This window comes from Ambystoma mexicanum, chromosome 1q, assembly GCF_040938575.1.
Source record: "Ambystoma mexicanum isolate Mex_15411 chromosome 1q, UKY_AmexF1_1, whole genome shotgun sequence".
Lineage (NCBI taxonomy): Eukaryota > Metazoa > Chordata > Amphibia > Caudata > Ambystomatidae > Ambystoma > Ambystoma mexicanum.
The window spans coordinates 875,385,957-875,401,995 of record NC_090922.1 but is presented as its reverse complement, the minus strand read 5'-3'; the positions used below and the strand labels follow the sequence as shown (position 1 = coordinate 875,401,995).

Genomic DNA, 16,039 nt, shown 5'->3' with positions numbered 1-16,039 from the left:
CAGGGAAATCCCCCATTGTCATATGTTTAGCAAACATTATCCATTATAAATATATAAACCCCAAAGCCGCCATCCCAAAGTAAACCCTTTTCCTTCTTGGCACTGTATTTATTCTTCCTATTGCTAACATATTGATTGTGTCAGGCACGTGTGGTTTATGGAATGGCATTAAAAACTACTCCAACTGAAACTACTTGGCAGATGGCACATCCAACAGTGCAAGACCAATACTGCGCAGCACTTGCTTTCTACAGCCTTTCCAAATCAGACTGAAAAGCACACTTAGCGGTATAAACGGTATACCGGTATAAACAATGTGACGGTTATTATTGGTCAATTAAGTGGTTCACGGTATCTTTAACGGTATACCGTTATACCGTTACATCCCTAGTGGGTGCAATGGATGATGATAAGGTTGCAGTAAGGTTGGCCAGCTTCTTACAGATTTTGAAAAGTTTGCCCGTGTTTTTGGATGCCGCAGAGATGCAGGCTTGAATATGGACTCTTTTCTTGAGCCGGATGCAGTGTCTATATTGCCTTTGCAGAAGGAGGCAGGCCAGCTTATCAGAGGGTGCACCTGAGGATCCCCATTTCCATTCTTCTGCCATGCACTTGCGTTTTAGGTCAGCCAGATCATAGCCGTACCAAGAGTTGCACTTTTTGGGAGGCTTCAGTCGGACCCTCATGACAGGGGCAAGAATGTCGAGGGTATTGGAGATGGAAAGGTGAAAGGTAGAGAGGGCTGTGTCAGGGTGGGAGTCAGCTGCAAGAGTTTGAGGAGGGGGAGAAGGCATAGGAAAAGGCAGCCATGGACACTTTTCTCATGGGTCGGAATACCTTGTAGGTGGGAGGCGGTGCAGGGTGTGCCAGTGCTAAAGGAGAAGAGAGCTTCAAGTGAGAGGAGAGGAGAGAGTGATCAGTAGACAGAGGGATGTCTGGAGATGAGGGCATACAAGGCGTGGTCAGCAGTGTGTGTTGGACCAGAGGGTATAATGGAGAGAGAGAGAGAGCGAGTTGCGTAGGTTGCAGAAAGCTCTGGAAGAGTCAGGAGAGTCAAGATGGATGTTGAGATCCCCAGCAGGAGGAGTTAGGAGGTGGAGGAAAGGAGAGAAGATGCCAGGCCAGCCCATTCTTGGAGAAAGATGGTGGACTGGCCCGGCGGCCAATAGAAGGTGGCCAGAGTAATAGAGGAGATGGGAGAGAGAGCGGGAGCTTGCAGACCAGGCATTCGAAAGAGGAATAGGCCTGAATGGGAGAAAGAGGGATCCACTCTGGAAAGATCAGGGCAACTCCCCCTTCTGGCCTGTTCAGCCAGGGCTCAGAGAGGATCTTTTAGCCTTCAGGGAGAAGTGTGTCAAAACTTGTGACAGAGAAGCAAGAACATCAAGGTCCAGGTGTTCAAGGAGGTGGCAGATGTCAGAGGAGCACTTGACTGTGGAGGGAGAGTTCAGTGTGGCAACTTGCAGTGGATTGCCATTTTTGAAGGCCTTAAGGGGTGGAGAGGTGTAGAAGTCCCAACCGTAGGTTATGTTATGTTACTTGGCATTTATATAGCGCCTTATGTATCATTGGTATGACCTCAAAGTGCTGGTAGGTTGAACGCCCTCGGGAACTGTAGTTTATGTCAGTAGAGAGAGAGAGTGTCGTAAAGTGCGTGGGTGCACTGGATATGTGTGCAGCTGGTGTGGTTGATTGATGATAGCTGCTTCTTAGCGGTAGGTGTGGTGCTGAGGAAATCAGTTGGATATGTTCAGCCTGGAGGGTGGACACCCAGACGGGTTCTGGCTGTGTTAGGCCTGAGGAACGCCTAAGCTTGCCGGAATGTGCTCAGCTGGCTGTGTTTTATTAGGGTGATGAGGTGTTTGTGGGGTCATGTTCGTATGGGAACAGCTAGGCTGAATTGTCAGGGGTATAGCTGTGTTGTAGCTGAATGATGGTTTATAGAAGAGAGTAAGCGTGGTAGTGTGATATGGTGGTTAACAGTAAAGCACCTGGGACCAGGCACGTGATCAGGACAGTGGGGATGTACATAGCGACATACATATATAAAGTGACACGATGGATAGGAGTATATATGGGATACAGGTAAATATGGGGATACAGGTACAGGTACATAGCATATATAGAAGATACAGATAATTGGTAATGTCATGGTGAACAGGTGTTGCTTATATCCGCACCATCTGCACCATCCGTGACATCTGCACCATCCGCAACACACAGTGGAGCGTGTGCCAAAGAGATGGGGGCAAGAGACAGCAGAGGGGTCAAAAGGAGTGCAGGCAAGGGAGCCTGGACAGTAGTAGATGGCTGGGACAGTAGTAGATGGCAATGGAGCTAGTGAAGGAGGGGCAGCAGAGGGCAAGGGATCCCCAGATGCATTGGCAGTGGGTGGCAAGGGCACCAGCGTGGGAGAGGCTGATGAATGTGTGAGCTCGGATAGTAGAAGACTTCAAAGGAGCCATAGTAAGAGAGGTGGCATGGCCAGGTGGAGCCAAGGAAGCCAAGGTGTGCCTAGCAGGCGAGGGAGCCAGGGAAGCTGTAGGTGCAGTTGGCAAGGGATGAGGAAGGTGGAAAGTTGATAAGGCGAGGGAGGAGCCTATCAAAAAGGAGGTTGAGTTGCGAACCTTGTACCAAGACGGTACCATTTCGATAGACATTAATGATGACCCTGGATGTCGAGGAGGGGACTGATGCAAAATCCAATCTCTTGTGAAAGTCAATTGATATATATCACGTGATAAATTGTTTGCCACTCCTGTAAGCACATAGGGCTTGAGCTTCACCCATATTGTCATAATCGTGATGCAACCGGCAGGGACGCACATTGATTCAGATGTACACTGTCAAAGTGATGAAATGGACTAATGTAAGATCCTTCCTGTTTGCTGTGTTCCGCGCCAAACTCAGAATGTTAGGAGTGGTAGGGAGTAACATTGCTGAAAATGTCAGGGGGGGGGCACGACATCCATAGTAAAGGGACCCCTGCCAAATGAGGGGGACACAATGGTGTGCCACAAAAGTCGGGTGGGGCGACAAACACCCCTGAGCCCCCCTAAAATGACACCCATGAGTTGTCATTGATCACCGTCAGCCTCAGATATTTCATCTGTAACTGGGCACTAGAAAAACTGCTCTGCCTACCTCACCAACAGGGGTTCCTTTGCTCGTCTCCACATACAACCAGTAAACTTCACAGAAATTAGACCAATGTCATATATTTACTGCATATAGTCACACACATTAAAATGACAGGATTCTTAAATTTCAATGTTTTTGACCAGTCCTTTTATAATATCTTTCTTTTAAATGACAGGTTGTCAGAAAGTTGGACGGCAATACGAATGGGGCCGAAATTGTGCTGTTGACTGATGGCGAAGACAGTGGCATGAACAGTTGCTTCGCAGACGTAGCGTCCAGTGGGGCAACGATTCACACAATTGCACTGGGACCAAAGGCAGCCGCCGAGCTGGAAAAACTAGCAGACATGACAGGTATCCACGACGGGCTTAGCAGGAGATTACGTTGGGCACATGTAGTACATCTGGGCTTACTTAAACAAAACTGGTTTCAAGAAATCTAAAATGTATGTTCTTGGACAGTCACACTGTGGTCATAGGAGTGTTCTACATAGAGAGTTATAATTAAAATCACATACGATGACTTCATACAAGTGATGGTTTCGCATTAAACACAGAGTATGTACTTGACCAGTATATTTTCTTGTTTGTGTCAGTCGTTACTAATGAAATCCATGGTATATGCATGTATAAAGTTCATGTCTTATTCCCATGGGGAGTCTACATAGGTCTCTGAACCCCTAAATAGAGCAGCTTGCCACTCAGTGAGATTCTTGAGCCCATTTTGCCCTGTTCAGGAGCAGTGTTTACTAATGAGCAGGTAAGAATGTATATAGTGCTAAATGGATGTACGTTAAAATATCGTATGCCAAAAGATCGAATCACAAAATCACAGACCCCACTAGCCCGCATTTTGTGATGCATTCTTTTGGGATTGTGGCTGTTTGTCCCCTGCACTGCCTAATGTATGCGGGGACACCCCCCGCAACCCCTGCAGCCCATTATACTGAACCAGAGTTGCGGGGGACACCCCTGCAACTCTTGCTCACCTGTTCGGTATTATGGGCTTAGATCTTATCTACTATGCCGAGTGCGCAATAAACCTGCATTCGGCATTTTAGATACGATTTTTTCGTCCGATACTGTGCTTAAACTCAGGGGCGTTGCTAGGTGGGGGCTAAGGGAGCTATAGCCCCTGATCGTTTGGTTGTAGCCCCGGATAGAATCTCAGAAGCTACATCCAAAAGACTAGCTAGCCCCCAGTCCCAACAGTTCTGACATCAGCTTAGCCCCGGGTCTTTTCTAGACCTAGCAACTCCCCTGCTTAAACTCGTCAGGGTTTAGAAGCTCAATCCTTCTTTGTTCATGTGGGCACAAATGTATGCATGTGGACATAAATGTACGATACACTCTCGAGGTTCATTTAGATGATTATGAAGGCCTAATGTTTATGTCTCATCAATAATGCCTGTATTTCAGAGGGTTTCAAGTTTTCGGCGAAAGACACTCTGGATTCGAATGGCTTAATTGATGCTTTCAGTGGGATCGCCGATGGAAGTGGACTGATTGCCTTGCAGTCTATTCAGGTTTGTATTTCACAGCACTCTCCTTGTGCAAATGCTATTAGTTGTATATCACTGCATCCCGTTGGAAAGCAAACACGTGTCCCGAACAGTGAACCTTCTATTGCATGTCAAATGCAATTTCTCTGCATGGCACTAAAGCACACCCCACGACCCAAATCTGAAAATGCACTTAAAAAAAAGCTATTGTTCCCAAAAAGCGTGCGTGGCATTGACTGATGGACATAGAGCAGTAGAATGGCTTTTCTTAATATCATTGTGCTCAGCTTCTTGTAGTAGTCTACTTCGAAATTGAAAGATTTGACACCTCGAAGATCCCAGTACAGAGTCCAACATGGGGCCCTTTTTTCCTGCTGTAGTAGGAGACCACCTGTATATGCTTGTGCATCACATATGGCAGTGTTGCCATAATTTTTAAAGTGAAAAATGCTAGAATGATGTAGCCCTTTGCTTAAGAGCATTACCGGATCTACGAGGATCTCTCAACTTTTTGGGGGGCAAATACATTTTTGCAGAATTTATTTTGCCTTTCTTCCCCACTTTTTTTACTGCAAAATGCAGGGAAGACACCCCACCCCTACCTTCCAACTCACACCCCTTCCTTCTAAATACCTACCCCTACTAAATACCTCTTGTTCAGGGAACCTAATCCCCCCGAGGATAATACTGGACAATAAGGACATCTTTACTCCAGTATTAACTAAAATAGCAAATGCTTCATTTATAGAAGGCATTGTGCCTAAGAGCATTAAAGCAGTCACCATCACGCCCCTCATAAAGAAGCCTGGGTTAGACCCCAAGGATCCAGGGAATTTGCATCCAATTACTAACTGCAACTTCCTGCTGAAGTTATAGACAAAATAGCAATGGCACAACTGCAGAATCATGTGGAGGCAAACCTCATACTGCATGACCAACAATCTGGCTTTCGTACTGCACATAGTACGGAGACAGCTATGCTCGACCTGCAGAGCCCTGCATTTGATCTAGTAGACCACCAATTGCTCCAACTGGTCCTGGGAAACGTGTCTGGCTGCTCCAATGAAGCATCTGCATGGCTGGCATCCTTCCTAGCCGATAGAGAGGCAAAACTTCACTGGGGTGGAAAATTCTCTAAGGCGGCATCTATAAGGTATGGGGTCGCGCAAGGGGCTAGCTTATCCCCTCTCCTTTTTAACCTGTTCATCAGATGTCTTTGTGAGGTTCTGGAAGGGGTCTGGGCGTTTTTTTACTAACAACGCTGACAATACCCAGCTGGTAGTCTCTACACTTTACAATATCATCGAGAACTGGATGGAGGGCAATTGGATGTGCCTTGATGGAAAAAAGACGGAGTTGATTTTCGTCACTCGTCAAGCATGAGCCTAATTGGGGCCTGACTATGAAGCCTTCTACATCAAGGACACGTGCATTCAGGTGTTAGAGCAGGTAAAAACTCTCTGGCTTGTCATGGAAGTCTCCTTGGGAGCAGAGGCACAGGTGCATTACATGCATAAGAACAACGCTTACCACCTCCGCAGATCCATTCGACCGTTTGTGAGCGAGAAGAACAGAGGCACGATCGCAAGGGCGACCATACTGTCCGGCTTAGATTACGGAAACTCACTCATGCTCGGGGCTAGCAAGAACTGCCTGGAGAAATGCCACGTCATGGAGAACAATGCAGTTAGAGCCATTAAAGGAAAGAGGAAAAGTGAACACATCTCCGTGGATAGGAAAGTATTGCACTGGCTGAGGATTGAAGACCGGATGCAATTTAAATCCTTGACGCTGGTGCATAGGTGCCTGTATGGTACTGCACTGAATACCTTAAGAAAACGATCTTAAAATGCATCCCCAATCGATCCCTGAGATAAGAGGCACAAGGCAGGATCAAAGTGTCCCCTTACAGATGAGCAACTGGCACGGGCAGGGCTTTCCCCATACTAGCAGCAAAGGACTGGAACAACCTACCCCTAGCCCTTCGACTCGAACCAAGCCACCTAGCATTCAGAAAGAGTCTAAAAACATACATTTTTAAATAAGGATCTTCCATCCTAGGAAGATTAGCCAGATGAGGTCAGGTTGTTAAGTCATTTTATGTAGTAACCATGTTTTATGTTACATGCTCCAATGCCAGCGGGCTTTCAGCGCTTTACAAACAAGAAACTAACCATCTGCATTTATGTTGAAAAAAGGGGTAAAAAATGCTGCAACATTTTTTGGGCTAAAGTCTATTTCGAATAAAGCGCAGAGTACTGCATTATCCAATGCTTTAGAGTAACTTCTACGTAAAGTTTATAGATGTCCCCTGATGCCGGAATTCCCTTTTGTAATGCAGATTTGGGCTTCTTACGATCATTTCCTTGTTAGGTTACTCCTAAACACTGGCCTTCTTTTTTTTGCTCTCATTGGGGACACAACATATAGAATGTCCTAACTGTTTCCAGGGACCAAAAAGAATCAAAAGTGCATTTTGTAATGTGTACATAGTGTATATAACCTACAATATTGCTCGATTTATACTTTCATCGTTAACTGATGCTTCACTATTATTTAGTTGTTAATGATGACATCAAGCAATAGAGTGTTAGCTTATTCACTGTATACTTTGAGCAACTCACGTAGCATTAGAATCAAATCACTGCACCAATGTGATGATATTAAACCTCTCCATATCAGTTACATTTGACAATGTTTTGCTTTGCAGAAATTGTGAGAGAAAAAAAATCATATCAATCTCCCATCGGGGCACTTAACTGTCTCTCTGCATGCTCTGGCTTAACCAAAAGTGAACTAGCACAGTCTGGCCAGATAAATCATACTGTCTTCGATTTGCAAGTCTCCAGCAGCCAAGGATCCTTAACTGCCATGGGTCCCCACCCCCAATGCCAAGGTTTTCTATGGTGATTTTGGTATTTCGCCATTCAATGCCTTCTAACGTTTTCTCTTTCATTAACCCCTTAAGTGCCAAGGACAAGGTATCTCGTACTTGGCAACAGGGAGGTAGTCCCAAGGAAGAGATACCCCGCCCGTGGCACTTAATTAATGAATCCACTGCACATTAATGTTTAAGGAGATGTACATGTTGTGATATTTTTTCATTTGGTTTTATCCCTTACGGCCTAATGTACATCTTCGCGGTCTTGCAGCTTTTTAGTTCTGCGGATCCTCTTGTGCACTTAGCAGAATTTTTTTAATGTTGCAGTTTATGTATTTTTCATCCGTTACCTTGTGCCTAAAGAGCATGCACAGAAATACTGCTCCATTTTGTGTGCATTAAAAGATAATTCTGTCTGTTTGGTTGGTTTGGATTTTAAAACATGTTTCGATGTGCTGATGTAGTGGATAAGCACCCTGCATATGCCAGAAATCTCACAGATCGAAGCAGACCATTCCAAGCTACTATGCCAGCGTTATGACCTAGCATGCAGTGTGATTTGTCTGCCTCCGGAATTCTCAATGCAAAACCATTTTGACTCATTCTGGCATGAGAACTTTGATGAAATGTGGCCACATTTGATATGATTGTTCCGATTTGGCTTGATCCATTGCAGATCCAATTTGGTTTGCTTTTATGAGAAAAAACATCATAGAAGAAAATATATTTTGGGTATTTACATTGAAACAACATTTTTTGAGATGTGCAATTTAACCAATACTCAGGAAAACTTTCCCAAAAAATAGAGAGGTGACTGAATTTTTCTGAAATTTCAGGAGGTTGCATCAAGGGGTAGGGAAGTTCAAGGTGGCAGGGGTTCCAAAAACATGCATTTCTTAATCACATCTAATGGGATAATTTTTACTTCCTCCTGCAGACCATATCACTGGGCACATTTATACCAAACGTTTCCACAATCCTCGCATCTGCTCTAATTCAGCCTTTGTGTCTGTGGTTTCGGCCAAAAACACATCTGTTTGTTACAAATATGGTCAAATGTTGCCGGAAACCATTCACCAAGCATATGAAAAATCCCTCAAACTCTATGCAAATGAAATGAAAGGCCTGACCCTTATGAAGGTCTGGTGTGGCCTGGCTTTTCATCCCTTCCTCCTGCGGCCAGTGCTTCCTTTTGAATTCGAGTGAATCTGGCTACTTGTATACATGGAACTGCGTTCTCCCTCCCACAGACGAAGACTCTGAAGCCCTAGAAGATGGTGAGGTGCATGTGCTTCCTTCTCAAAACTACATCCCAAATTAGTTTCATGCATTCAGGGAATGGAGAACCAGTCCTAAATAAAATCACAGTAAGGTCAGATCCTCCTAGAATGGGACCAAGCCAGAAGTGGGAAACCTGGTGTCAGACTCCTCGCAATCCTCATATGCTCAGGCAGACCTTTGCAAAGGTTTTATGTTCAAAGAGGAGAGACATTGACTGGAATAACTGAAGGAAAGGCGTTCTGCACAATCCCATATGCCAGTGGAAGAGCTGAATTGCCCGGTGTAGTGAGGAATATGAATATTGATATAAACCTGTGAATTCCGTATAGCAGCAGGGATCCCTACACCCTACTATTTGATGCATAAAAGTGACTGCTCAGGGTACACCTTATTGGAGAAGGCAGCTTTACAGGATCTACTGAAGAACAGCGCGAGAGCAAATGTAAGTTAGGAGGAGGGGTCGGTTTTCTGTGGGATTCAAGCAGATCGCCACACCTTATCTAGGCTTGGGAAGCTACTAACTCACAGGTGCTAAGACAAATCATCTAGTAGGACAAATTAACCTGGTTAAAGTCTTCCTGCAACTCGCAAATAAGGCTAGGAAATAGTTAATGGGATGATGCTAACAGCTTATGAAAGCTAAAGGCCTTCATAAGGATGTAACTCGACAGGCAGGTGGCACAGTTTTCCAATTGCCAGTGAGCCCCAAGGGTGCTGAGTGAGGAATCCAGATTCCAGGAACACAGTGCAGTAGCACGAATCCTGAGCACCTTAGGTGCTGGGCAAGCTTGCAAGTCCGGCCAAGCTGTTGATCCTTAAAGAGGTGTAATTCCTAAAAGGACCGAAAGGCTTAAGACTCCAGGAAAGACTGATACTGCTTACAGCTGATCTGGACACTGTATCTTTATTGGTGCATGGTTGACTCTTTCCCTCATAAGTGAGTTGTGCACTATAACCCTGGAGCAAGAAATTAGGTATCGGCTACTTTCCTGGGTAGGATACAAATACTGGGATGGCTGCTATATCTCTGTGACTCTGTATCAGGCAAAGATTTTTGAAGCTTTATTCTTGGGACTGCGTTTGCAAGCCAAGAGTCAGCATTGCACCATATCCCTTTCACTTTGGTTCTGGAAAGGAAGCGTGCTGGGTGTTGTATCCCTGGGACGGTGTTGACAGCAGAGATCCTGAGGTAGACCAGTAACCCTATTAAGGCAGGAACCTTGAACAGAAGTGATGATGGTGCTATCTTGCTGTGAATGTGGCTGAGGAGGAAGAGTGTTGGTCGCGATCACCCTGAGACAGTGGGGAAGGGAGAAGACTGGAGGGAAGTAGAAACATTGCTGTGGATTTGAGCAGTGATCAAAGTGTACAAAAAGAAGTAGTGGAACTATATACCCTGCTGGACTGTCCCTGCTCCCCACAAGCCCCATCGGTACGCTCCTGCAAAGCGCAATCCAAATCCCCAAACAAAGGCACCTGCTGTTAAGGGAATGTCCAGTGCAGTGCATTGAAGTGCAGGTTTCAACTTCTTCCTACACTTTTATTTTAAAACTAAACCATTTCGGTATGGTTTCTTTTTTAACATAAAAGTATATTTGCACCCGAGGAAGGGCGCTCAGCCAATCAGGTGGCTGGGACAGGGGGCTAGAATACACAATCCCCACCCGCTGTCCCAGCCACCCGAGGCCCTCCCCCAGGGAACAAGCTCAGTTTTTTAAATCATTACATCGAGTTCATGTGAATTTATTCAGTTCAGAAAGAATCGTATCACGGTATGATAAGCAGGCCATTTAAAAGGGTCAAAGAATGTGAGCAACCATTATCATGTGCCCATAAGCAATTAGAAAAAGAGAAGCTAAGAGCATTTCCTGTTTTTTGCTATGAAATTGTGCTCCCTAACTGACTTCTTATCAATCTTTCTTTGACAATAGCTTGAAAGTGCTGCGGATGAAGTTGAGCCTGGAATGCTGTTAAGTGGCATTGTAGCTATAGACCAGACTGTGGGGAATGATACCTTCTTTACAATATCGTGGCACCCTAATGTGCGCCCGCCAGGGATCAAAGTCACGGATCCCAACAACAAAGTGTATACTCTTGCTGACTTTGTCCAGGATCCAGTTCTACATGCAGCACGTCTCCAAATCCCAGGCACCGCACAGGTAAGGCTTATGGTCTACTCTGTTGTGTTGGCCACTTGTTTGTAAATGTTTCAAGTAATGTGCATGCAATAGCAATGATGTAGGATGCTGTAATAGACACACCCCTCTATTTCCTCTATTTTCTGCACTCCTACTTTCATTCGAGGGAATAGTACTAGGCTCCTGAGCAAGTCCACTAATATTTAAAAGAAGACTGCGAGCAAAACAGATGACACCAAAACATAACATCTGTTCTCTATCTACTGATGATGCACTTCTCTCTTTGGAAACCCTAAGTGTTGGTCCAATTAAGCATGACCAGCATTCAAACAGTTATGTGCTAACTACTACCTATGCTAGGTAAAAGACGATATTGCCGATTAATAATAAGATACATATGTGGTTTGTCATCATTTAAATAACTCTACACTATACAATCTATCATCTTGTCATGGGATGTGTTGAATAACACTCCTGATGGAAAGCAACATATTACACAGCATCCAGTGCCCTTCCTCTGCTCCATTCAAAACCACCAAACACAAGCTTCTGACACCCCCCACACCTCTGGCCCCTGATCTTGGAACGCATGGTGGACGATCTTAGAGCACCACTTCTATGAACCCCTCAGACCTACTTACCCTGCCCCCCAGTTATGTTGGGATGGAGTCTGAGGGCCCAGCGTGGAGAACTGATGCATGGGTATATCACATTATTCCCTTGAAGGACTTCTCCTGACAAGGCACATGCAGAAAAACTGGGGATTTCCCTAGTACTTTTTTAATGCAATATAAACTGTTCCAATTAGCAATTGTTGTGGACTCTCCCTCTGCTGCTGTTCCCCTTCGATTGCTATCCTCACCTTGGCATCCTCTAAACTCATGTTTGTTTTGTTTATTAAAGTGCTTGCTTCCTCTATTGTTTATAATAATCTAAACCCACCATTTTTTTCAGATTGAAAAGTATGTAGGATTTTTACCATCATGCTTTGTTCTATGCATGAAGGATTTTCCCAAAACACCCCTGCAGTTACCAATAAATACAGATACTACAGTATACGGCCCCTCTTAGTGATTCAGCAGCTGTTTCTGTAAGTGGATTGGCTGGTTTCCCACTTTTGGAGCTCTATTAAATTGTATGGGTCAGTCCATTTGTCTGGTTGGCACGTGGAGCGCTACCACAGAGACTGGCAGGATTACTTTAGTGGCATTAGTTGTTTCTAATGATGCACTAGCAGTTACTGTGGTATTCCGATTGGCCTCATTTCCACAAAATTTCCACAGGGCGTCCAAGAGCAGGTCGAGGACAATTCAGTACATGTCAGACAATCAGAAATGTACACTGAATTGCTTTTGAAGGCATCATCATTCTATTCACACATGTCATTAGGTAGTTTAGAAAACTAGCAGCTGACGTCTCCCTGTCTGATTTAGGACTGGGTAAACTTCATGTTTGTTGACTATGCTTTATAGTACCACTGCATGTTAACATATTTTGTCTAAATAGTTGCCTGTCTACATATTTTGATTCCTTTATTACATAGGAATCACTTATTATATGTAATGCAAAAACAAAGACTGGTGGCTGGAAGGTTTTAAATGAATCTTAGTCATGCCATTAGAGAACATGAGGGAAAGGTCAATGCAAATCAGGTCTGATCCCACCCCTTAAGTGGCCGTCCAGCCCAAACGGCTCACATGCGGTTCCTCGCACAGAAGAAAACCAGCACTCCTACAGACACCTTCTACAATTAGACTCCACTCGCTCTGTCACTAAAGTCATAAATCCTCTGAAAGGATTTGTTGTTCAACACTAGTTTTCATGCTCGCACTAGTTAAAAAGCTTCAACCCTCTCCCCCCACAAACATGTTTAGGTAAAATAGAAATACGGAACTTCACTCAAAACCCCATTTCCCACAAGCTGGCTGACTCTCCACTGCATAAAGGCCCTTGACCCCTTTCCCAAAGAGTAGTCGATACCCAGTGAGACAAAACCTATTCTAAAGAAGCAGATTGAATCTCCTACCTCCAGTTCAGGCTGTGGTGAGACCCACTGACAGAACCCTAAACCTCTTGCCCTTTGTTTGGGTGAGACAATCCTTGTAAATCCGACCACTGCAAGGTGGCTTTATCAGGTTAGTCATTGACTGATACTCAGACTGCTTTTGAATGTCTATTTATATCTATGGTGCTATGGTAAACTGAGTGGCCCCTTTCTACTTGCCATGATAGCTTATAAATGCTTCAAGGTGCTAGCATTCTAGCTGTGGGGTTCTGGACTGCACCCTATGATGGCAGCTCCTTATTCCTAAAGAACCTACTAGGTCTGAACCTCTACCTATGCAATGTTTTACTGCCCAAAGACCATGTTTGTGTGCCCCAATTAGTTCCCTGGCTGTGGTCTTGATCTGGTCCCTTCCTAGTGCTCTGCCATCAGAGACCCTCCGTATGAGTTAGCTTCCAAACTGATAAAAGGAGCGAATCTCCAACGCATCCATCTTTTGCTGAGAGTTTACATGGGGTTATGTGACCAGAACACCTGGTGATGTTGTGGGAGGGATCTCTTCAGATGGGCAGTAGGAGAACTGTGAACGGTCTTTCAGGTGAGAGCTTTAAGGTCCTTTTTGAGATGCACTACCATCTATGCTCTTCCCCTTCCAGAGATCCATCAGACAGACACATTCAGTCATGTAAACTGTAGACTTTAATACATCATTCTAGTGTAAGGCAAGACCTCCAGACAACAATACTATAAAAACACTCATCTTGGGGGGAAAAGGCTCGGTGTACCGCTTTGCAAGAAAAACAAGATCTATTTTGTATACAAAAGGAAAAGGGTATCCGAAGGTCCCGTAGATCCAAACTGATAGCTCTTAGTCAGTTCAAAGCAGGTGCACGGCTTTTAAGGAAAGGTCTTGTCACTCATGATGTGAACAATATAAACAGTTATCCCCCCACCCTCATTGGCTACCACCTATATACATACTACCAGTCCCATATAGTCCCTTGACTGATTGGCTACATCCTAATCTAGCCCTACCTTCTAACACGCGGTCCCCCTATTCTGCCACCTTGGTTTCCAGCTACTGGATTGGCGAGTTACCTGGGATTTTACCTGCCCCATTAAAAAAAGTTGAAACTGGCCCTTTGAAATAATAGTCCACTCCTCTTTATAACAGACATGAAGGCGCCCCAGCAATGTATCCCAGCTCTGGACTAGATTTACTGGCATCACCTCTTGCTCTTTGTATCACAGATCACAGGATGTTCTTCTCCTCGCTCCCCATGTACAAGTTGCCCACCCGTGGTACTCCTCCTTGCTATCTCGAGGACCACATTAATAAGCCCAGTTCTGACAAATGTATGTTCTATTTTACAGCTGCCTGGTAGTTCAAATAGGACGGCCATTGTCTCAGGGTGCGCTAGTGCCCTAAATCCAAAGTGAGCATATTGGCAGCTCGAGACCTCTAAGCTGACTCCAATTGATGTATCCTGCAGGAAGGCTGCAGCCCTACCCTCGCTCTGTCATTCACATTCCAATCTTGTCCCACAGGCCTACAGCTGGATACAATTAAGCCATTATCTATTCGGCATGAATCCCACTATTCTCAGCTTCACTCCTAGGCCTTGGGAAAGGGAAAATATGTTGAACTCTTCATTATGCCATGCTACTACACATCCAACTGGGGAATACAAAATACAAGGCCTCACTTCCAATATGGCGATGCTTCAGTATTTACCACACACCAGTCCTGTGTCTGTAACATTGTCGTTACACATTATATTTCACCACTACTACACAATAGCAGCTGTGTCCTATACCGGGGCCTACCTAAGTTTCTTTAACTACCTTAAGGATACGTTTGTTACTCCATATTTTCATATGCAAACTTATTATATAACCAGCTCCCAACTGCGCTCCCCACGCCTCGGCTTCCGTACCCCTTCACGTTCTCGCACGCTAATATAGTTTCCTTGGTCTGAATCATTTGGCTATGCATGATAGCTGCACGAGCATCCCAACACTAGTTACCCATTCTCTGAAACAATTCTGAAAGTGCCACACCTCTGCAAATGGGCAATGCAAGCCTCTGTTTGGATTAAATGTCCTTTGCCCTTGTTGCACTCTGTGGGCCATAGTCATTAGTCATGGGACACCTTCCCTCACATCATCTGTACACTCTTATCAGTGATATTGCCCTTCCGCACCAAATGTTACAGCCACACATATTTCTGTACTTTTTCTCAGGCACGTACGAGCACCACAGTGATTATTGATATCTTCCACAGTCAAGCCTCTGGAGACATGAGGAAAGTACCCAACTACCATCAACAAATTACAAAACATTAATGCACAGTGTGGAAACGTATGATAAATGGAATCTATTCCTTCTACTACTGGAGCCTCTGTTGCCAACAACCAATGCCAGGATAACACCTCTAGACATCTGAGTAATAATTATGCACACTATTGTTCAACTCTTACAGGCTCCCCCAATTGTTTCAACTGGTCCACAGGACAACCTTATGACCTTACAAAAAATGACTGTTACTAGGGCTATATTTTCTCTTTTTGTGTACTTGAGTGTGCCATGTTTGTTTTCCCCTCTTACATGGTTCAGCCCGTTTTCATAAATCCATCTTTTGGATAGGTCTCTGCTGATCTCATCATCATTGGGTCTGAATTGCTCATGCAGTGGGAAAATACTGTGCTGATGATGTCCCTGATACCGACTTTCATCAAGTCATTCTTCAGATGCTGGTATATAGAACAGGGTTATGAAATGCCTTAAGTCTTCTGTAGTTTGGTTACAGCTCTGGAAAATGTTGTTGGTCGCTTTTTCCATCACATCTGATACATTATTGTCCATTTGCCCTTGCAAGAGCACCTTGTGGTACTGATAGCCACACAATATGTGGCTGCCCTCGGAGTTTTTTAGATAGTTTCTACATAATTTTGTCAGTTGTCCTTCTTTTTCTAAAGCAGTTGACTTTCACAGCCCACAGTTTTATCTTCGGGTAGATTCTTTCTAAGCCAGCTCATAACAGTCCATGGGTTACATTAAAAAAATGTTACTAATGCAATGGTCAATGAGC

General features: G+C 44.6%; 1 protein-coding gene across 1 annotated transcript in view; it reads left to right on the top strand.

Moving 5' to 3' along the window:
- Nucleotides 1-16,039, top strand: part of LOC138538398 (calcium-activated chloride channel regulator 1-like) — a 199,946-nt gene that overhangs the window by 118,722 nt on the left and 65,185 nt on the right. Inside the window, exons 8-10 of the mRNA XM_069641527.1 lie at nucleotides 3,317-3,494; nucleotides 4,560-4,666; nucleotides 10,736-10,963. Coding sequence (XP_069497628.1) covers nucleotides 3,317-3,494; nucleotides 4,560-4,666; nucleotides 10,736-10,963 — 513 coding nt within the window. The remainder of the gene's footprint in view (nucleotides 1-3,316; nucleotides 3,495-4,559; nucleotides 4,667-10,735; nucleotides 10,964-16,039) is intronic.